Source organism: Anticarsia gemmatalis, chromosome 28, assembly GCF_050436995.1.
Source record: "Anticarsia gemmatalis isolate Benzon Research Colony breed Stoneville strain chromosome 28, ilAntGemm2 primary, whole genome shotgun sequence".
Classification (NCBI taxonomy): domain Eukaryota; kingdom Metazoa; phylum Arthropoda; class Insecta; order Lepidoptera; family Erebidae; genus Anticarsia; species Anticarsia gemmatalis.
The window spans coordinates 2,597,229-2,619,912 of record NC_134772.1 but is presented as its reverse complement, the minus strand read 5'-3'; the positions used below and the strand labels follow the sequence as shown (position 1 = coordinate 2,619,912).

General features: G+C 35.5%; 3 protein-coding genes across 6 annotated transcripts in view; 1 reads left to right on the top strand and 2 right to left on the bottom strand.

The window, feature by feature from the left end:
* Positions 1 to 596: 596 nt before the first annotated feature.
* Positions 597 to 5,122, bottom strand: LOC142984822 (small integral membrane protein 12-A). The gene is made up of 3 exons (XM_076132662.1): positions 4,979 to 5,122; positions 3,794 to 3,923; positions 597 to 1,990 (listed from the first exon to the last, which is right to left on the bottom strand). Exons 2-3 carry the CDS (start codon positions 3,921 to 3,923, stop codon positions 1,857 to 1,859), a joined length of 264 nt encoding a protein of 87 aa, XP_075988777.1. The 5' UTR covers positions 4,979 to 5,122; the 3' UTR covers positions 597 to 1,856.
* A 226-nt stretch (positions 5,123 to 5,348) lies between these two features.
* Positions 5,349 to 9,569, top strand: LOC142984763 (arginine-hydroxylase NDUFAF5, mitochondrial). The gene is made up of 6 exons (XM_076132551.1): positions 5,349 to 5,753; positions 6,067 to 6,218; positions 6,613 to 6,720; positions 7,118 to 7,263; positions 8,058 to 8,241; positions 8,742 to 9,569. Exons 1-6 carry the CDS (start codon positions 5,456 to 5,458, stop codon positions 8,937 to 8,939), a joined length of 1,086 nt encoding a protein of 361 aa, XP_075988666.1. The 5' UTR covers positions 5,349 to 5,455; the 3' UTR covers positions 8,940 to 9,569.
* Positions 9,570 to 10,499: 930 nt separating this feature from the next.
* LOC142984762 (uncharacterized) overlaps positions 10,500 to 22,684 on the bottom strand; it is a 36,166-nt gene continuing 23,981 nt past the window's right edge. For all 4 annotated transcript variants that reach the window (XM_076132547.1, XM_076132548.1, XM_076132549.1 and 1 more), the window contains 15 exons: positions 21,972 to 21,989; positions 21,559 to 21,573; positions 20,942 to 21,031; positions 20,439 to 20,507; positions 18,784 to 18,876; positions 18,093 to 18,119; positions 17,265 to 17,399; positions 16,450 to 16,524; positions 15,712 to 15,780; positions 14,691 to 14,816; positions 13,242 to 13,271; positions 13,086 to 13,118; positions 12,364 to 12,432; positions 12,070 to 12,114; positions 10,500 to 11,580 (listed from right to left, as the gene is read on the bottom strand). In XM_076132547.1, coding sequence (XP_075988662.1) covers positions 11,486 to 11,580; positions 12,070 to 12,114; positions 12,364 to 12,432; positions 13,086 to 13,118; positions 13,242 to 13,271; positions 14,691 to 14,816; positions 15,712 to 15,780; positions 16,450 to 16,524; positions 17,265 to 17,399; positions 18,093 to 18,119; positions 18,784 to 18,876; positions 20,439 to 20,507; positions 20,942 to 21,031; positions 21,559 to 21,573; positions 21,972 to 21,989 — 989 coding nt within the window. In that variant the 3' untranslated portion in view covers positions 10,500 to 11,485. The remainder of the gene's footprint in view (positions 11,581 to 12,069; positions 12,115 to 12,363; positions 12,433 to 13,085; positions 13,119 to 13,241; positions 13,272 to 14,690; positions 14,817 to 15,711; positions 15,781 to 16,449; positions 16,525 to 17,264; positions 17,400 to 18,092; positions 18,120 to 18,783; positions 18,877 to 20,438; positions 20,508 to 20,941; positions 21,032 to 21,558; positions 21,574 to 21,971; positions 21,990 to 22,684) is intronic.

Below are 22,684 nucleotides of genomic sequence, written 5' to 3'. Positions count from 1 at the left end.
GTAGAGATTATTTTTGGGTTTGATTTTTCTCCTAAATACATTCCTTCAGTATTAATATGTCTATATAACACTATTCGCGAGCGCTTATAGCCAGTTGCGCTCACCGGTAAGTAAACGATAAGTAGGTTAAGCATTTATAGCGCGGACATCCTATAGATGGGTGACCGCATAGTGGTATCTGAACAGAGCGTCTCCATGCTTCGAAAGACACGCAAAAAGTCGGTCTTGGATGTCTAATTATGATAAAATCGTTAAACCATGTCATATGCCTTCGAACGGCTTGAACAACTGTCACTAGGTTGACCACTAACCATTATAGTATGGTGTCCTTACCTTAGTTCAGTAAGTTGAAGTTCCAAATGGTCACAAAAGGATCGATGGCCGCAACTGGGTCACCTATTTCCTCCTGTCCTCTGCGCAGTCGTTACTCGCTATATCTAGAAGCAGACGCAATCTAATAAAGCACAATCTCAACGCGATAACGATTTACAAGATATTTGACCAGGTAATACAAGATCAGAAGAAGAAAGAATAGTTTAAAATAATTAATTTAATGTAGATACAACATTAAATAATACACAATATTTTCTGAAGCATTTTATTTAACAATGTAAATCTAAACGTACAACTTATAACAATATTGGATTGTAGCTAAAGACTAATTCAAACTTTGAGACGCTCATGGCACCCGAAGTTTTACATAAAAAGGACACTTTTTGTTCGCGCGAAAAACTAGTAAGATAAAATCTAACCCTCTTATTCATAAACACACTATAAACCTATTTTAATTAAATACTACTTTAATATGTTTTCTCTTTTTTATTTCGCTAAGGAGTGAAATAAACAAAACTCCTTATAAGCCTTTCATAACTTCATGTTTTTTGAATAAGAGGGTAAAAATATCGATTTGCTTTTAAACAATTGCAATCTAAAATACACACAGATTTGTAGATGGCAGCACAAGCAAACTGTCATGGCGATTTTAAGTAAACGACTAGGTTTATTTAAGCTCTATTTAAGTAATTAGTACCTGGACTACATATCTCAAAGATATTAAAAGGACTAAATAAAAATCTTTAGGCTCAATTCACACTGGGACGGCAGTGGCCGTCAGTGACATTCACCTAGACTTTCTCAAACGATTTTGGTCTTTAAATTATGTTCATGAAGTTTAAAATTTAAAATTTTACACTGAAAGGGCTCGCCATGCCATTGCCTTCTTTGTGTGAATTGTGCCTAATAGATTTGATAGAGAAACATTTTTAAGTACAAAATTGGATTCTAGCATTACGTGGAGTAGGTAAAATGCTTAAGTGGCTTGATTGTCAAATGCACAGGGAAGCAAATTTCATAATCTTAAAGTTTAAAATATATATAGGAAAAGCGATCTTTATTAGAAAGCGATATTCTTAGATCAAGGAAATTATTGACTATTATTTTCTTGGAGCAAAATGCCACGGGCCTAACTATTGACAGTTCTACCGTTTCCGAAAAATGTGGAAAGATCAAAATTAAATTATGATTGTATTATTTAATTTAACAAATCTACGTGCAATTTGAGTTTGAATATATTATGTAAATTTATAGTTCAACATTTAGAGTAAGTAGTATATGGATGACGAACATTATAAAAAATATGCTAACTTATAAATATATTTTGTGAAAGCACAACATACATAAATATATATTTGTTCTGTATTTTACTTGTTTCAATAAAACAAAAATCGAATTAAACCACATTTACTATTTATTAAACATATCTTAAATTAATTCTTTCAACAACATCATTAAATAAATTGTAAAAATAGTTTAATTCAAAACATAAAGCTATATACTAAATAATAACTAAGTAATGACTAGTTTTTCTGTAATGAAGGTGAGACATTCTTGCCGAGGACATTTTCCTTGTATTTCAGCTTTTGCACATTGGTTGGGTCTTTAAGTACCTCTTCATCCGTTAAGCGCTCTAATCTCTGATCTTGGACTGGCTCTGAAGGAAGATAAAAGGGGAATTTTATACATAGAGTCTCTAAAAAACTTATTATAAATGGATTTTTTAAGGCCCTTTTCCATAAATCCAGTACTTTAGGTGTCAATTGGATCCTGTATTTAATTTATTTAGAGATAACACAATTTTCAATTTATTTAATTACAATTTTACTTTAGATAGCTTTAGATAGCGCAGGTTGTACTAGCCATAGTCATAGGTTTTATAATATATGAAAAAGCAATTGCACAACAGTGTCATTAGTTCATCAATAATTGAAAATTAGATGTAGGTATGTTATCAATATTTCAGCTGTATATTTTCTGACAATAATCTCATATGATTACTGAAAACTAAGGATTTTGTGAGTGGAAACTCAGGACCAACTTTTGTTCTAGCACAACCCAGGATACAAACCTCAGGGGCCGAAACAAGTTCCGAGGTCGAAAATACTGATTTTACTGACCAAAAATTCAAAAATACTGACCAAATACAGACCATTTCTAAACCGTTTTTCAGGTGAATGGTATGAAATAACAAAAAATACAGTCGAATTGAGAAGTCAAAATCCTTTTTTTAAGACTGTTAAAAAGCTTATTTTCGGCTATTGGTCTCCACCATCCCCGTAGTCAACCAGCATCGCCTTTTTAGTGTGTTAAAAAGCTTTGTTAATAAAGTTTTCAATCAGGTCTTACGAGTTTTCAATCAGGTCTTACGAGTTTTCAATCAGGTCTTACGAGTTTTCAATCAGGTCTTACGAGTTTTCAATCAGGTCTTACGAGTTTTCAATCAGGTCTTACGAATTTTCAATCAGGTCTTACGAGTTTTCAATCAGGTCTTACGAATTTTCAATCAGGTCTTACGAGTTTTCAATCAGGTCTTACGAAGTTTCGCAAAAGTGCGCAACGGCGCTAAAGAATTTTCACTTCAAAAATATTGATTTCAAAAAATAGTAAATTTTAATTTGCTGTTCTATTGAAGTCACATGACTTCATGCTTCAATACATGTATATGTTACTGTAAAAGCCCGAACTGTGGTAAATCCTAAGATTTTCCAGTATAACCTAAGATTTGCCAACTCTCAATGGTAAAAGTCCGAACAATTCTTTTATTTCGAACTTTTACCTCTATTCACTTGATGATGTCGAGATGTCGCCGGAGCCCCGCTTCGCGGGGTGCTTTCCTACATTGCATTGCATTCCTGCTGGGTGGTTTAAAAAAAAAATAACGACAAAGGCTAAGGTGGGAGCGAGCGAAGCGAAGCTCCCACCTCAGCCTTCTAACCTAACTTACCCATGTCGCTTTGCCCAAAACTCCTTCTTTATAACTATGTTACGGTATATAATTATACCCTTACATAGTTATGAAGAAGGAGTTTTGTATATACTGTATATGTTACAGTTTTTAAACTCCGGCTTGTTCGGACTTTTACCATTGAGAGTTGGTAAATCTTAGGTTTTACCTTAAAATCTTAGGATTTACCACTGTTCGGGCTTTTACAGTAACATATATATTACGCAGATCATCAACATAATATCGAGCATCCAAAGCAGCCCTCTGATATGATTACTGGGCAAATCGAGAATGTAAGATTGGCCAACAGCAAAGGAAAACCAAAAAAAAACGTGTGTGAGTTTGGAAAAATACTGACAATACTGACCGATTTTCTAAAATACTGACTTTTACTGACCAGGTCTAAAAATACTGACTTTTACTGACTTTACTGACCTGTTTCGGCCCCTGAAACCTATTCAATACTACTGCACTATACAGTATATTGAAATAATTATACATAAAAGTACTTACGAGTATAAGGTGTATATCTATCTGAGATAAGGCCTTCTATATTGTAACCTATGACACCAACGACAGCAGCTACAGGTAATGTAAGGTAAGGAGCATTAGTCCTTAAAAATTGCATTAATATCGGCCACATCTGAAAATTTTAAAATTACTGTAGTAAGTTCTTGCGAGAATAAGACCTAGCATAAAATAATTAAATAATAGTTGAACAGAACGAGTTTAAGTCCTATAATTACTTTCTTAACAAAAAATAAGTTTCAACAAACTATTTTTGGAATAATAAGTAGGTATGCAGTTGTTAAAAGTCTACAGACGATAAGTAGTACCGTAAAACAGGGTGAATAGAATTCGCGGGGTGAATAGAAAAAAAATCAGGAAAGTTTTCAAGCCCAATGTTTGAGTACTCCTCGTTTAAGAATTTTGTTCAAATTTGAAATGATTACACGTCGATATTACTTCTCTGCGGTGTCATAATTGTTTAAATGTTTAAATTGATATTTATACCCAAAAAATTGCTTCAAAGTCAACCGTCCTCGAATGCCTTAATGGTCCATACATTTTTTTCAAAACTTTGGATTTAAAGTGGAATTTCTTTTCTAATGAGTTGTTTGGAGTGTTTATCTCTTTAGGTGTATATTTATCTATAAAGATACAATATTGTTAACTGAAAAAACGTTTTAAAACACAATTTTTCCATTCACCCCTTTGGTCGTTTCGATTCACCCCTATCGCTGGGTGAATAGAAATTGACCATTTTTTTAATGAAATATCGTAAAACTATGCATATTTTTGGACAAATATGGTTTTAACTCTTTCTTCATGGCGCCGGACATGATATAAAACAACCTGACAATAAAAATAACAAGTTATTCGCTACAAATTTTTAGGACAAAGTTGAAAATTGTTTCTATTCACCCCGTTTTACGGTAGCTAAGATAAGAAGCCTCTGTTTGCTTCGTCTAAAGATTATCCAAAAAACTTTGGTTTTGTTTTTATATTCACAGGTTTTGGTAGCTATATTTAATCATTTTTGTTAATTTTGTTAGTTAAAATAATATTTTATAAATTACCTATTCATTATAAAGCTAATCTAATCAGTTAGCTATAAGTTTATCAACAATGTAAACATTTTAAGGTTATGTAAGCGGTACGCGGTAACTGCATATTATTTAATTTTGAAGTACTTACCTTAAGAAATTATATTAAGCACTATATATTATATGTCTAGAAGTCCACTTTAATAAAGTAAATTAGTTTACAATAACAATGTAAAGACAGTATTACAGAAAAACAAATCTTTGAAGTGTTCAATTCAAAACAGCTGACATTGACGTCGATGACGTTTTTACATAAAGTTCGGAAGTGGAATGTTAGCCAAGTTAACGTTCAAGTCGTAAAAATTTAATTATATAATAGTGAATTATAAATAAGAGTATACAAAGCTCATATCAAATGGTATATTTAAGTTATTTTACTTCCAGTGTTTCATTAAATAAATTGAAAATCAGAAAATGTTAAAATATCGAGTTCCAATTTCTAATCAAAGTTTATCAAAGTGAGATGTCAAATAGGAATTGAAAACATAACCTAAACGAGATAAACGAAATACCTCAAAAATGTGTTTATAACTAATTTTATCACTAGAAAAAGAGTAATACGGTAAAAATGTCTCAAACGCAGCTAATACAATACCTTTCCAGGCTTCACATAGTCAAAAATCAACCAAAATATTTACGTAATAATTTATTTAGAAATTATGCTTCTAACGCAAAACAGAAGACAGCTAGCTCTGTTTATAGGACTATGAACATATTTGATAGGAAATCTAAGGCTTTACAAAGAGAGAGAAGTGCTCAGAGAGACGATTATCACTTAGCGGAGTATATAAAGGAAGAGGTTGGTTGGCGAACTGCTGATCGTGTGTTTGACATCAAAAGGACTTTTAAAAATGCTGTAGAGCTTGGTAAGTGGGAAAAATTAAATCACTGTTCATTGACTATTATCAAGAGCTATTCTATTGTTTTGAATTGTTAGAATAGGGACCATTGTTTGACTAATTTTAATGAATAATGATAAACACATCACCCCTGTGATGCAAGCCTATAGTCAGATACCAAATCAGGCTGCTATAAAGAAATATTCTGATATAAATTATAAATACCAATAGCACTTCACCAGGAATCAAACCTAAGACCTAATTACTAGTCACAGATACACTACTGACTTTCCACCAAGATACTTCTCTTTTTAGTTATCCACTTTAATCCTCATTTCAGGTGCATGCCGAGGCTATGTCTCCCGTCACTTCCTACCTGACAGTGTGGAGAAGGTGACACTATGTGACACATCACAAACTCACTTAGATAAAGCCATAGTCGGTGATGGAGTGCAGTTTGAGAAGAGGATCATGGATGAAGAGAATATTGATGTAGGTTTCCTTTTACTTAATTAAAAAAAATGTCACACTTATTCTAAGGTACACCTGCATTATTTGTTGCCCAACTTTTCCCTCAAGTTAAGCCCTATATTCATGGTAAACTTGTTTAGCAACAGTTGTTCAATGTTGTTGATCAACAGTGAGAATATTGCCTGAAAACTTTGTTTTTACATGCTGTTATCAACTCTGTAACAGTGTTGACAGTAACTCTGCAACATGTTGATTCAATTTTGTTATGTTTACCATAAATACAGGGCTTTACAAAGATCATATTCATGGACTAACTGGCTGACCGCATTGTTTGCTACTTCATTGAATTGCTTTAGAACCAAATACACTTTCGAACCTAAGGTTTTAAAGGTACTTCTCATTGGTTTTTCTTTAGTTTCCAGACAACAGTGTGGACTTGGTAGTGTCATCATTAGTCCTGCACTGGGTAAACGACCTCCCTGGCTGTTTTGATAACGTCATGAGATGTTTAAAACCTGATGGGGTGAGTAATCAATAAATTTCTTGAAATATTTACAGGTTTTTTTTGTCCTAGTCCCGGTTGTTGTCAATTAAGATAACAGTCGATAAACCACGTCAAAGGCCTTCAGGCGGCGTGAACAACTTTGACACTAGGTTGACCACTAACCATACGAAAAAGAAGTTATCCTACTAATATTATAAATGTGAAAGTTCGTGAATATTTGTTACTCCATCACGCGAATACTACCGAACCGATTACAATAAAATTTGGTATGTAGATAGCTGAAGACCCAGAATAACACATAGACTTTTTATCTTGGAGTTTCCGCGCGATCGGGTTTTACACGGGAAGGGTTTCCACGCGGACCAAGTGGCGGGCTGCCTTTAGTATTCTTATATATTACTTTTCTTGTTTGCAGGTGTTCATGGCATGTGTGTTCGGTGGCGATACGCTGATGGAGTTACGACAAGCGTTACAACTAGCGGAAGGAGAGCGAAGTGGAGGCGTAGCGCCACACATATCACCGTTCACGCATGTTCGCGATGTGGGCGGATTACTTACTGCGTTAGTAAAAAAAGTTTACTAGTTTTTGCCATCTGCGGGACGGATACATGTTTAGATCCAGAGGACGGCCAAAACTAGATGGGAAACTGTAGTGCAAAAAGATGAGTGATTGTGAGGTTTCCGATGACAATGTCCAGGATAGAGCGAAGTGGAGGAGAAAGATCAGGAAGGCTGACCCCACTACTGTAAGAGATTCATAGCATGGAAGAGAGAGAGAGCTTTTGCCGTCTGCGTGCGACTTAAAACAGAACTTCCATCCCCTATTTTATCTCCTAAGGGGTAGAATTGATCGAAGTTCTTTCTTAGCGGATGCCTAAGTCTTAACATCTACCTGCATGCTAAATTTCAGCCCGATCCGTCAAGTGGTTTGGGCTGTGCGTTGATAGATCACTATGTCAGTCAGTCATCTTGGAGTTATAATATAAGTTATAATATATTTAGATTTTTACCTTTGACTGAGACACTGCAGCACTGCTGGTCAAGGGTCTCCTCCCGGAAAAACTTAATTTTTCGTCGACACTTTTTTAACACAAGGCACAGTTCGAGTAGGTTTCTGTGAGACTTTTTTTAGTAAATACTTAAATGTCAAAATTGTGGGTAGTAAAATAAAATCAATGGCGCGCTTTTAAATATTTAATTTTGATGATGATTCTTGCGCAGCTATAAAAAACTAAAAATAATATAAAGATACTAATATAAAAAGAGCTCTCAAACTTGCAAGGTTGCATCACAATGTTTTTCTTCACCGTTTTAACAAGTGACAAAAACACTTAAATCTTATTTTTTTATTTCAGGAGTGGCTTCACACTTCAAACAGTGGATGTAGACAGCATTACGGTGTGGTACCCATCGCTCTGGGAGGTGATGAGGGACGTGCGAGCGCTCGGCGAGTCTAACGCGGCACACAATAGACCGCTACGATTACAGAAAGATGTGCAGTTTGCAGCCGCTGCTATATATGATGATATGTATGGGAAGGTTTGTGTTTTTCTGTGCTGGTTTCACGGTTATACTACTAAACTGATCGCGATGAAATTTCGCATAGAGATATTTGAAGGCAAGAAATATGGGCATCTTTAAAAAACAATCCAAGGCTGGCCATTTTTAATTTTACATACGATCTTTGCTTCGCAGATCAGCCAGTGTATAAATATTTGTTACTCTGCTTAGCAGAAACTACTGATCAAATTTAGATAGAATTTGTTATGAACAAAGTGTACACTACAAACATACAATAAAATCACGCCTTCTCATAGGGGTAGGCAGAGATCAGAGAACGTCAATTGTTACGAACCTTACAAACTTCCCTTGCTTCATTCACATCTATACATCTTATCATTCAGGACCGCCGGTTACAAGTACACAAATAGTTTACAATTTAGATAAACATATACCTTTGATCCTTAAAATAAATTACCACGCCTTCGACAAAAATCTGAAACATGAAAATATATTTTATTCTTATATTTTTCTTTCAGGACATGCCAGACCGTGGTATGCGAGGAGTACCAGCCACATACCAGATAATAAACTTCCTAGGCTGGAAACCAGACCCGTCTCAGCCTAAACCCATGGAGAGAGGGTCCGGGCAACTGTCACTGAAAGACTTACACCGAATTGATGAAATTGTACAAGATACTAAGAAAGTACCTCTTACTGAGGAAGATATGAAATAAATGTTTTGTAAAATAAATAATACATTTTACCTCTTATTCATAAACATATTGTAAACTTATTTTAGTTAAAAGCTACTACAATATGTTTTCTCTTTTTCATTTCGCTAAGGAGTGAAAGAAACAAAACTCTTTATAAACTGTCATAACTTCATATATATTTATGAATAAGAGGGTTAATTTATTACTGTCCCACTGCTGGGCAATGATGGCTCTGCTCCTGGATTAAGGGTGGGAGGTAGGCCTCGAGTCCAAAGTGGAAATTAGTATTTTTATTAATTTGTTATAGTAATGTCGCATAAGTCATATAAAACTTATCGTTATAATTTTGTTTACATTTATTTTAATGACAAAAATCTATACTTTTATTTCTTGCGGTGATTTAAATGTCAAGTAAATTAAGGAGTACAAAATTGTCATTGAAATGATTTTAATAATAACAAACCCTGCTTTAAAGATATATTTTAAAAAAGTTTTTTTCTTTTACAACTAAAATATAGAGTAGTTTATTTATATTGTTATAATTAGTAAACGTAATTCAGTCAACGTCGAAACCGGCCTGACTGATTTTCGTTGACAAGATGTAAATATATTAAATTAATAAGGTTTTTGTAAATAAATTCTATAAAATATTCTACGTGTTTTTATTTTAATCCGAGAAAGCATTTACAACCGCAATTTTATTATCACTAAAATATTTACAATATAATTGTATACTAAATTACAAAATTAATTGGTTTTTGATACCGTTAACTGTAGCATCTTTATTTTGCCATGATACGCTCACTAGACAGTACAGACACAGTGTATACGTCATCATCATCAACCTAGCCTTTCTTCCAACTATATTGGAGTCGGCTTTCAGCCTCACCAGATGCAGATGAATACCAGCATTTTTTTATGGAGCGACTGCCTACCGGACCTCCACAACCCAGTTACCTGGGCAAATCCTGAATGCGAAATACAAATTTAATTCGAAAAGTCTAAAGAAAAAATTGAGTTTCAAATAAAAAATATTCACTTACTTTTTGAACACAATTCTGGAACAAAATTTGTATCAGGTATCCTACAGTAGCCGACTTTATTCTCTACAGATTACTTACGAAAAACACATTAATTATTTATTTGTTCTCAGAATTATATTGTACTTTTTTAAATGTAAGGACAAAATTACGGAGCACAAGTTGTTTCTCAAACAGTCCCTTGTCACATTTTAAAAATCTAAAATGTAGCGCGAAGGATTTTTAGACATTTAATTTTCTTTTTTTTATTTATTTAATGGGTTTAATCGCTTAGCAACTTACTTACTATTTATTATTTAGTTTAATATTTCTTGTACAAGTTGACATCGTTGCTTGGCAGTGGAAAAAATACGACTTAAAAATATTTTTTGATTATTTAATTTAATTTTGTGTTATTGGCGAAATTAGGCATAAAACGAGGGTTGTCACAAAGTTAAACAAAAAAAAATGCGCGCGAATGCCATTTTTTTTCATAACGTTTAACTCCCGTTTAGCATTAATAAAGGAAAATGGAGTTCTTTTATAACAATAAAATTAAAACAATGGGTAGTTATATTTATTATTAAATATTATTGATAACTCGGGGTTTTCGCGGTTAGTTAATTTAAAATAACAATTGTATAGGCATTTCCTGTTTGTTGATAATCCATGACACTATTTACAAATAAACTTTAGGTATTACAGACAATGCAATAACACAAAGTTCGCAATAATTATTGTTAGTCATTTTAATAAAGAATTCTAATTCTTATAAATAAAGAATAAGAACACCATATAGGCCTTGAGACAAATATTTGTGTGATGAGCAAGAGTATTTGTTCTGAGCCTGGTTGTCAATTTATCTATTTGAGTATGTATTTAGAAGTATATAAGTATGTTTATCAGTTATCTGGTTACCATAAAACAAGCTCTGTATAGTTTGGAATCAAATGGCCGTGTGTGAGCTGTCCAATAATATTTATTTATTTAATAAAATCGATCTTCTAATGAAATCGAACACACATATATACTTATAACGTCTGTTATATCCGAAGGCATAGGCAGAGGTGTTTGAAACATCCACATTTCGCCCGAAACAGCATTGCTTGCAATGAAACTACTATATTATTTTGTGACATAGCATGTCAGTATTTTAACATTAAAATGCATGTCTCACCTTAAAAAGCATGTTCAGTAAACAGTAGACGATTTGATTAATATTTAAATATTTTAGCCGTTAAAGAAAAGACATACTTTTATTTGTAGAGATAAACCTAGAAAATGATGTTTCTCTCATAATACTTTGACTAGGATATAAAGTCAATATAATTAATAATCATTAAATTAAATTAAAAAAGCTTATAATTACAGCTTAATAGCAAAACAAATTACAATTATGAAGATCTGTTTTTAACTTAATTATTTTTATTTATTTTATAACTTAATTAAATATATCCTAAAACAACCTATAACAATATTTATATTGACTAATGTAGAGAATGTTGCTAGTTTCAGATCTGCGCCACTAGATGGCGTTTTGCACAAAGGTTACATGCTATAAATATTGTATGGTGGAAGTGGTTCGTATGTCCATTCCTCGTCAGAATCTTCATTGCCATGGTGATCGTAGTGACGAGGGGGCTCTGGAAATAAATAATTTTGTTTATTTTTTGCAAAATCATACCTGTGTGTGTGTGTCACTGTTAAAATTTTTAGCATAAACATCTTAAAATTTTCTTTTAAGTGAATTTTGTATCCTAATTATTCATGCTACTCAAATACTAGGTTATACGATTGTTATTTTAATTAATAACCTGTAGAACTTACTCAACTCAAATATACCTTCATATATTAGGTCGGGGAAAAAGTCTTTTCGAATTATAGTATGTATGAACTTGTAATAAAATCTTTTCTCTACACAATAAAGCTCGATATTTGGGTACCTCACGAGCTCACTGAAAGAAACCTAATGAACCGTGTACTCATTTGTGATTCTGAAGACAAAGAGATTTTATTACAAGTTCATACATACTAAAATGCGAAAATACTTTTTCCCCGACCTAATATTATAATCTAATAGTTAGACCCAAGTAACAGGAGGCGAGCTTATTATCATTTGAAGGCAAGGTTACCTGGTTCCGGCGGTGGTGGGGGCTGTGGTTTTGAGATCGGAGGTTCTGTAAAAACAAATACAATAGTTTGAATAGATAAACTACCGCTAAATGTTCCTTAAAAACCGGGGGTGAGTGAGAGAGGTGTTACTCGCGGTGACTATAATACGTTGATATAATATTGTAATACATTATTTTAATTAATTTCCAATTTAATTTTGCTGTAATTTTCTTTCCATGTAAGTATACAATTATACATATAAGATCGTTTGGTCGAAATAAATGATTATTATTATTATAATAGCATGTACTTACGTGGCACTCTTCTTAAGGAGCTCGGACCAGGTATCGCCGGGCCTATTGGTCGTACAGGCACTTGAATTACTGTGAAAAATAAAAAAATGTCATTAAGTACGTTTGTTACTCAACTACTTAAGAAACAACTAAAACATAAACTACCTATTGGTTCTATGGTTATCAAAATGCGGCAAAAGTTTTAAAAATGCAATCACGGTTAAGATTAAATCTATACTAATATTATAAAGCTGAAGAGTTTGTTTGTTTGTTTGTTTGTTTGTTTGAACGCGCTAATCTCAGGAACTACTGGTCCGATTAGAAAAATTCTTTCAGTGTTAGATAGCCCATTTATTGAGGAAGGCTATAGGCTATATATCATCACGCTACAACCAATAGGAGCAGAGTACGAATAAAAAATATTACAAAAACGGGGAAAATTTTGACGCATTCTCTCTTATGTGACGCAAGCGAAGTTGCGCGGGTTAGCTAGTTACAGATATAACTGAAGACTTGATAAATCCGGCATGAAAGCTATTGCATAAAAACATATTTTTTTATTATCTGCATACTTTTTATATAATTTTGGACAAACAAAAAACCTTGGGCCATTGCCATAGAGACCGGCTTCGAATAGTTTCCATTTTTAAATATTATAAGATAGTTAGATTTGGCAAAATATCATATTTTCCTTGCAGTTTTTTTATTACATTTAGTATTAAGGTAGTTTAAATTCAACTCACCAGGATTTTTTCGAGCAGGGCTTATCTTAGGTTCTGAAAGGAAAATTAAATCATGATTATTTATTTTTACAGAAAAACAACCACATTTATGAATAACCAGTATTTAAATGTGCTGTTTTATAGACCACAAGCTTTTAAATAAAAAAGTAGACTTACCATTATTTCGAGGTGGTGGAGGTTTCGCTTCTGAAATAACAAATTAATATTTTAATTAAATACAACCTTACAACCGATGATCAGGCTTTCTACTTGAAACTTCTGCATACATAAATATACACATGACCATACTCTTTCATATAAATGAGCATCGGTTTATTAATTAAATGAAATTAACAATCGTGGCTAAGTCACAACAGCCGCGCAGGACGATTTTCCAGGTTAAGGTACGCTTGCCGAGGTTGGTATGTGGATGGGGGACCATATTACACATTCCGAGTTTCTCCGTGTTTCAGAAGTCATCTTTGTGGGTCCCGGCTGTCATTTCTAAAGGCTGAATGATTGATTACGACAAAAGAGAAGTGAGACAGCCATTTGGTTACTATAATCAAATAGCTGTTCTTTCTCTTTCTTATCGTATGGTTAGTGGTCAACCTAGTGTCAACGTTGTTCAAGCCGCCCGAGAGGCCTTTGACGTGGCTTAACGACTGTTATTTTAGTAGACAATAGCCGGGACCGACTTTTTACGTGCCCTCCGAAGCACAGAGACGGCCAGCTCAAATATCACTTCGCGGTCACCCATCTATGGAATGACCGCGCCATAGTGTGCTTAACGCTCACCGATCGTTTACCGACCGGTGAGCGCAACTGGCTATGGGCTATCAAATAGCTGTCCCACTGTTAAGCAAGGGTCCTCTTCTCCCGAATGAGGGAGGGGTTAGGCCTTGAGTCCACCACGCTGGCCAAGTGCGGGTGGGGGACTTTGCATGCCCTCAATAAATGTATTTACCAAATTTTTAGGCATGCAAGGTTTCCTCACGATGTTTTTCCTTCACCGTTAGAGCATGTGATAATTATTTCTAATACACACATAACTTCGAAAAGTCATTGGTGTGGTGCCCGGATTCGAACCTGCGACCACTTGCGTGGGAGGTGCCAACTTAAACCACTCGGCTATCACTGGACTTTATATGCCTTCAAAAATCGTATTCAAATTAGATCAGGGGTTCCCAACCTTTTCTTAGTCCGGGACCACTTTTATATTATTCTTGTTAGCAGGGACCACTATGTTAGTATATTAAAGGTAAAATGTATTAATCACTAGCTGACCCGCGCAACTTCGCTTGCGTCACATAAGAGAATCGGTAAAAATTTTCCCCGTTTTTGTAACATTTTCTACTGGTACTCTGCTCCTATTGGTCGTAGCGTGATGATATATAGCCTATAGCCTTCCTCGATAAATGGGCTATCTAACACTGAAAGAATTTTTCAAATCGGACCAGTAGTTCATGAGATTAGCGCGTTCAAACAAACAAACAAACAAACTCTTCAGCTTTATAATATTAGTATAGATAGTATAGATACTTAATTTTTTTTAATTTTTCATACATTCGCGGACCACTGGTTGGGAACCACTGTATTAGATGCTTTGTTCGTAGATTTACTTACGGGAAATAGGCGGCTTATATGGCTTAGCCGAGACGGTCGGACGTGGAGTAGTTTGTGGCTTGAAGGGCTGTAAGGGTATGTCGAATTTAGGCAGCTTTCCTGGCAGCTTCTGAGGCGTGGGACGCGCTGGAAACAATGATAAAGTAATATAGTAAAGGTGCAATAGCAATCATAATTTTTACATAATATTTACATTGGCCAGCCCAACCCGCAGTTGGCCAGCGTGGTGGACTCAAGGCCTAACCCCTCCCTCGTTACGGGAGGAGATCCTTGCCCAGCAGTGGGACATTAATGGGTTAAATTTATTATTTATTTTATTTATTTATTATTTACATTGTATCACATAGAAATAACAAAAATACAAATAATACAGAACTCGGTAATTAATCAATACATTAATGTGCAACAAAGCACAATAAACGCTGCGTTAGGCACAACACTTTTTTTCATCTTTATCTTTATACTTTCGCGCAACTTCGTTTGCGTCCAATAAGAGAGAATGGGTGAAATTTTTCCCCGTTTTTGTAACATTACTCTGCTCCTTTTGGTCGTAGCGTGATGATATAGCCTATGTCCTTTCTCGGGTATCAAAATATCTCCATACCAAATTTTATGCAAATTGGTTCAGTAGTTTAGGCGTGATTGAGTAGCAGACAGACAGACAGACAGACAGAGTTACTTTCGCATTTATAATATTAGTATGGATTTATTTTTATCTTGTTTCAAGACCACTCCTTTGTTGTCTTTAAAAAAATAAAAAAGATTTTTTGAGCTATCGTATAAGAATGATTTCATATTTAAGCTTTCAATTATTATGTACTAGAGGCCGCCCGCGTCTTCGTCCGCGTGGAAACCTTTCCCGTGTAAATCCCGATCCCTCGGGAACTCCGGGATAAAAAGTAGCCTATGTGTTATTCTGGGTCTTCAGCTTCCTATATACCAAATTTCATCATAATCGGATCAGTAGCATTTGCGTGAAAGAGTAACAAAGATTTATAATATTAGTAGCATTTATACTCACGCTTGGCAATATTCACTGTAGGTGTCTCCACGATCGGAGGCGGCTCGTACGTATTGTCGTCGTCAGGATCTGGAAAATAATTATATCATTACGCCTCTTATATAGTTGAAAAATGAGTTCATTCAAGGTTTCAGGCCTAGTAGAGTACCTATGTAAAGCCGGTCATTACGGAATATTTTCCTAACAGATTTTTACAGCAGCAAAGCATGATTTGTAAATGGCTGTAGGCAAGGTTTAGAAGACTGCCGCCGAGAGGTCTCGGCTTGGAATCTCGGGTTAGGCCAAAAATGAATCCAGAGTATTTTTTCAAAAAAAAATTCATTGATAGCCCGGAGTAAAGTAGTTGAGGTCTTAGACCTCCGCGCCTCGAAAAGAACTTAAAGTATACCGGTTTGCACGTGACCTCTCGCCGATCGTCTATCCCACCGGACTATGAGAGTGAGGGAATAGAGAGTGTACCTGTGTATTGTACACACACATAAGGAAGGTTCATATCTGACGGAAGATGCGTTGGGCGTAGTCTGAATAGTATGGGCTTCGCACCGACGCATCATCGGTTGAGTGTGAACGGTCGAGTGTTTTTCTATACATTTGTCTGTTCTGGCGTTGCGCGACAATACGCGACGTATGTTCCGTCAGATATGAACCTTCCCTTAGTTACTATGAAATAAACCCCTGTGCAATTACTGTGGAACTGATTGAATAAGGATCATTATTAGTCTGGAGTTCTGGACTTACCTGTATAGACTTCTGCATCAGGTAGCGGCAACGGAGGTCGGTTAGCAATCGACATCTTTGGCAAAGTATCTTGTTCTGAAAAAAGTAGATTTTTGTAATTTCTAAAAAATATTATAAAATTTCGCCATTTACAATGTTAGCAATGTTATGCGCTCACCGATCGGTAGATAAACGATCTGCGGGTTAAGTAAACATTGGCGCGGTCATTCCATAGATGGGTGACCGCATAGTGGTATTTGAGCCGGGCGTTTCCGTGCTTCGGAGGGCACGTAAAAAGTCAGTCCCGGTTGTTATCAATTAAGATAATAGTCGTTAAGCCACGTCAAAGGCTTTCGGACTACACTAGGTTGACCACTAACTATACGATGGGAGAGTGAAGGTGCTCCCACACAGCAGTTATATAACGTTAGAAACTGACTTATAACATTTGTTTTTAAACAATTTACAACAAAAGTTATAAATTGTTATTGTTGTTATACAACTTTATCAATATGGTATAACAAAATATAACTTTTGTTGTGTAACACTATTATTGGGTCACTACCACCTTCTTCCAAAGACAAACGGAACTGATTGAACACAATGTTATACGATGTTATACAACGAGTTCAACCAATGTGGAAGCGTTTATAACATATAACATTTCTTAACATGTTATAGAGTTATTGTTTCAAGCTATTATAAATGTTATCGTGTTACAGAATGTTGTATGACGTTATATAACTGCAGTTTGGGAGCACCTTGAGAAAGAGAGCCGGTTGTCGATAGTCGATAGTGGTAGAGGATCGAGCTACTGTTTTATCTAGGTATCTTACCATATGGTTTACTCTTCTGGGTAGGTCTTGGGAAGGTGGGATGATTGGTAGTAGCATTGCTTCTAAGTGTCGAAGTGTTGCTCCGAAGAGTGGAGAACACGCTTCCTGGGTGGGCTAGATTCGGTCTAGGCGTTGCTGAAATACAATAAAAACATATTATTAGATGCTAACAGCTTGTTGCGCTCACCGGTTGGTAAGCGGTAAACAACCTTGGCGAGGAAACTCCATAGATGGGTGGCCGCTAAGTGATGTTTAATCTGAGTGCCTCCGTGCTTCGCATGGCACGTTAATATTCAAATTGATGGTTACTATTCAGTACATTGCTGCTTTGTCGTAACGTGTTAATCATTATTATCTAAGGGAGCAAACAATGTACAGCATCGTTGCTATCAAATAGTTGTCAACTGAGATAGGTGATAGCCCCTTAATAGTATTAAAAATATTTATCACTCGTTCCAACGGTGAAGGTAAACATCGTGATGAAAACTTGCATGCCTGAGAGTTCTTTAGAAAAGTTTCAAGGTTTTAAAAAGTCATTTATAGCCAGCGCTGTGGACTGAAGGTTTTTATTATAAGTATACGTAGGTACATAACAGTAAGGATATGTATCGTGTTTTTAAATAAATGAGTAGGTACATAAGTTCCTAATTTAGTAAACATTTCATAAGAGCATTACAAACAACGGACACAAAGTACAACCAGACCCGAAACAACTATTTGTGGATCGCACAATATCTTTCCCCGTAAGGACAAATCCCAAGTTATCTAGAGCTCATAGAATTATATTTTTATTTTTACAAAAAATTAAATTATTTTATAAATACTCACAGGGAACAGACGGAGGCATTGGGAGACCTGAAAAAATAACAAAATACGAATATAATTTTGACTCAATCACTAAGAAGTTATGTGTGTATTTATATTAACTGTCACTTGTTCTAACGGTGAAGGAAAACATCGTGATGAAACCTTGCATGACTCACAAAGTTCTTAAAGGCATTCTCCAACCCGTACAATCAGTATTGTGACCGCATAGTAGTATTTGAACTGGGCATCTCCGTGCTTCGGAGGGCACGTAAAAAGTCGGTCCCGGTGGTTGTCGATTAAGATAACAGTCGTTAAGCCACGTCAAAGGCCTTCGAGCGGCTTGAACCACTTTGACACTAGGTTGACCACTAACCATACGATAAGAAAGAAATAAGTATTGTGAACTTTAGGCCCTTTTTCAGTTTTTTTTCAATGAAGCGTAACTCGGCAGATCAAAGTGGTTTAGACCAGGAATCGGACACAGTACACGAAATCTCTACTCCACTAGCTAACTAAAATAATTGACCCTCCATGTATAGCCTTCTTCCTACTGAATGCACTTATCATGGAATAATATTGTTGCACAGCATCTACCGTTATGCTAATCACATCCACTCCGCTCTGCCGAGCGTAACTTTAGTAAAAAGTTACCCTTACTTCTGGAGAACTTTGCCCAACAGTGGGATCATGGGATGTGTGTTTGATAACTTACCACATTTAGTAATGTCGGGCACTTCGTATATATCTTCCTCAATCGGTTGGCTTATTTTCGCTTTTTTATCGACAGGATTCGCGCTGTAGCGCTCTGTAAAACATTAAATAAATAAAATAAATTTAACCCATTAATGTCCCACTGCTGGGCAAGGGTCTCCTCCCGTAATGAGGGAGGGATTAGGCCTTGAGTCCACCACGCTGGCCAAGTGCGGGTTGGGGACTTTGCATGACCTCAATAAATGTTTTAAACAAATTTTAGGCATGCAAGGTTTCCTCACGATGTTTTCCTTCACCGTTGGAGCATGTGATAATTATTTCTAATACACACATAACTTCGAAAAGTCATTGGTGTGTTGCCTCGGGTTCGAACCTGCGACCACTTGCGTGGGAGGTGTCAACTTATACCACTCGGCTATCACTGCTCTTAAAACATTGCTCTGTAAAACATTGCTTTGTATTTATTTTCATATTTTAATTAGTGCCATAAGAGTATTTGTAATGAAAGTTTTTAGCTCTCTTTTACATAATACAAGTGTTTACATGTTATGACAAATATGCGTTATGATAGTAAAAAATGTAGCAAATCATACAACAATTTTAATTGAGATAAATTCGGTACAGATCTATAAATTCTAATATGTACTACTAATAATATTATAAGTGATTATGATTATTTGTCCTTTTTACTAAAGAAAGGGTTAATAGCTTTGAATGAAATGTGGCAGGGTAGACAGATATTATTCAGGGAAATGACGTAAGATTTTTACGGACAGAACTGTCACAGAATAATAAATGTATAAGTAAGTAAACAATAATTGTTTCGAATCTGGTTGTAGGTCTTCTAAATGAGGCTTCCTTTTCTCCTGCGACGAATCGGTGACGTATGTACATATATTATTTATGTTATTATAACCATCGGTTATGTACTTATTACATAGTAAGCCTAAGAGCGCGTTCCCACTATGTCGTGACGACAGATAATCGTGTAGTTTTAAGTGTCGTGGCTCATGTGTTTAAATGGAGGTGTTCACATATAGAGCGACACGACTTACTGTCGTCTACGACATTTTTTGCAGTGAAGACAGATTATCGCGACAGTGGGGACGGCTAGATACGACACTCTCTATACAATACAATGTTTTGACGATAAACAATCGTTATAATGGGCACAGCTAGAGACGACAGTCGTCCAACGATAAATTAATCGTTACGACGCGTTAACGCGCCCTAAGGGCTCCTACACACATTGCCTGCATGACCGCGGGGTGTCCCGACGTCATTTGTGTCTAGCATTCGAGCGGTATTGACAGCTCTGCGTGGTTGTATGTAGTAGCTATTCGGGTGTTTTCCTACCAGTAATGTGCTATGTTACGATGCTATGGATACGTTTGATAGCGACCAATCACGGATGCGTGCCAAATAATTCCCTTCTATCGATACATCGCATTTTCCTCGCAGAGCTACTTTGCGGCGTTGCAACTTCATAGCACATCTTTCCCGCACCGCTGCATAGCTTAGTACTGGTAAAAACAGTCACATAGTTCAACAGCATAGCTATTATATCCTTGTGGCATAGCTGCATAGCACATCTCTGGTGGAAAAGAACCCTTAGATCTTAGAAAAGTGCTTAATAAGTATGTTTTCTTTACTCACCACGGTCTGTAGTGTCCACCATGTCATCAGATCGTTTGATGAGACTGCTATGTCTGTCCAATTCTTTTGCTAAAACAAAGAAAAAGTTAGTCCAATTTACGAGTAAGTTAGAAATATACTTTATTTAGTACCTATACTTCGTACTAAGTATAAATATACAGTTTAAAAAATAGCGATTTTATGTAAAGGAACGGTTAACGAGAAAAAAAGGTTCAAATTTATATTCAAATGCGAAATTGTATTTTGTTAATTACGTTCAGGGTAAATACATGCAAAATATGGCAGGAAAATATTCATTGGCTAATCTATATTAATATGCTTTTCACGCGAACAAAGTTGCGGGCAAATGCGGGTATTTTGTAAAAAACTAGTCACGTGTTAGAGCCAGGGGCATGTTCTAGTATTACACAAATTATTTAGATCTAGCAGTTTCATTCAGAGATTTACGCGTTCAGTTGAACAAACTCTTTAGCTTTATATAATTAGTATAGAATAAATCTTACCTTTGGACCTGTAGTACAAAATACAAGCTGATTGTGCCATCATAATAATAATCACTATTGTGCCCAGTGTGTATAAAATTATCTCTTTATCTGAAAATAATATTAAATATCATTAATAATTACTCTACTACTATCGACTACCGATAACCGGCTAGCTGTCGAGAAATGTATGAAAATCTGATCAGCGCCTCTAGCGGGCGTCGCAGGAACTAGTTTGGCAGTACATTTTAAATGTCAAAATTTCGATACTCGACAGTACCGACTGTAGAGAATCGCGCTAGCTACTGGAGGTGCCGATATTTACATACAAAATTAATCAATAGCTAGCCGGTTTATTCATTATTATTATTAATACTGGGTTCGAATCCCAGGATGGTACCAATAAGTTATTTCTGAGTTTTTCTGGCAAGAAATTCTGAAATATTTCCCGGAGTTAGGAAGTTGTAGACCTTCGAGCCTTTGAGAGGTCATTGGGTTTGTGGACTAAATAACAGCACCAAACCTGTTACTTCTTTATAGTTTAGGGCTTTAGCTTGTGGTAGTAAGTATTAAATGAACAGTGCAACGGAAATTCTAACCTACAATCTATATTTGTAAAAATAAAATTATCAACTTACTTTTTTCTGATAACGCTGAAACGGAAAAGAGAATATAATTAATATTTTAAATTTATTAAATAATAGAATTCAGCAAAGTTAAGCATCTTTACATACATACGTCATATCACGCCTGTTATACCCGAAAGAGTAGACAGTCGAGTACTTTTATATATTAGGTCGGGGAAAAAGTCTTTTCGCATTATATTATGTATGAACTTGTAATAAAATCTCTTTGGCTTCAAGAATCACAAATGAGTACACGGTTCATTAGGTTTCTTTCAGTGAGCTCGTGAGGTACCCAAATATCGAGCTTTTTTGTGTAGAGAAGAGATTTTATTACGAGTTCATACATACTATAATGCGAAAAGACTTTTTCCCCGACCTAATATCTTTTAGCTATATAAGCTAGATTTTATAATATTTTTACTTACCTCCAGAAACCGGCTCTTCTGCAAAGATAAAGAAAGATAAATCATACTTTTTACTAATCATCATCAGTCTAGCCTTTCTTCCAACTATGTTGGAGTCGGCTTCCAGTCTCACCGGATGCAGCTGAATACCAGTATTTTACATGGAGCGACTGCCTATCGGAACTCCACAAGCCAGTTACCTGGGTTATAACACGATACTTGATAAGACTGCTTGTCAGACTTTCAAGCTTCTGACTACTGTTAACGACTGTCAAAGATCTTTGAAAATGACAGCCGGGACCCACAATTTAACGTGCCGTCGAAACACTGACGGGCAAGTTTCTCCCGAAAAAGAGAGGGACCTTAAGTTACTTATTATTCTGTGCTTAACTCCACCACGCTGGCCAAGTGCGGGTTAGGGATTTTGCATCCCTTAAGATGAGTTATTAAGTAATTGTTAAAAAAGATTTATCCCTTATTCTTATCGTATGGTTAGTGGTCAACCTAGTGTCAAAGTTGTTCAAGACGCCTAAAGACTTTTGACGTGGCTTAATTACTGTTATCTTAATTGACAACAGCCGGGACGTTTTATGTGCTCTCTGAAGCATGGAGGCGCCCAGTTCAAATATCACTATGCGGTTTTAATATTTCTGCCAACGTTTTACAGACAAAAGCGTGATATTCCAACAATACAATCAAAGAAAAGTTACACTAATAATTGTTCCGATAAACAT

Bases quoted from the DNA above. Each gene is read 5' to 3' on its own strand.
- LOC142984763 (XM_076132551.1), top strand. From the start codon at position 5,456: ATGTCTCAAACGCAGCTAATACAATACCTTTCCAGGCTTCACATAGTC. The intron at 5,754-6,066 runs GTAAGTGGGAAA...TCCTCATTTCAG, and splicing joins TAAAAATGCTGTAGAGCTTG to GTGCATGCCGAGGCTATGTC. The intron at 8,242-8,741 runs GTTTGTGTTTTT...TTTTTCTTTCAG, and splicing joins ATGATGATATGTATGGGAAG to GACATGCCAGACCGTGGTAT.
- LOC142984822 (XM_076132662.1), bottom strand. From the start codon at position 3,923: ATGTGGCCGATATTAATGCAATTTTTAAGGACTAATGCTCCTTACCTT. The intron at 1,991-3,793 runs GTAAGTACTTTT...ATCTTCCTTCAG, and splicing joins TAGATATACACCTTATACTC to AGCCAGTCCAAGATCAGAGA.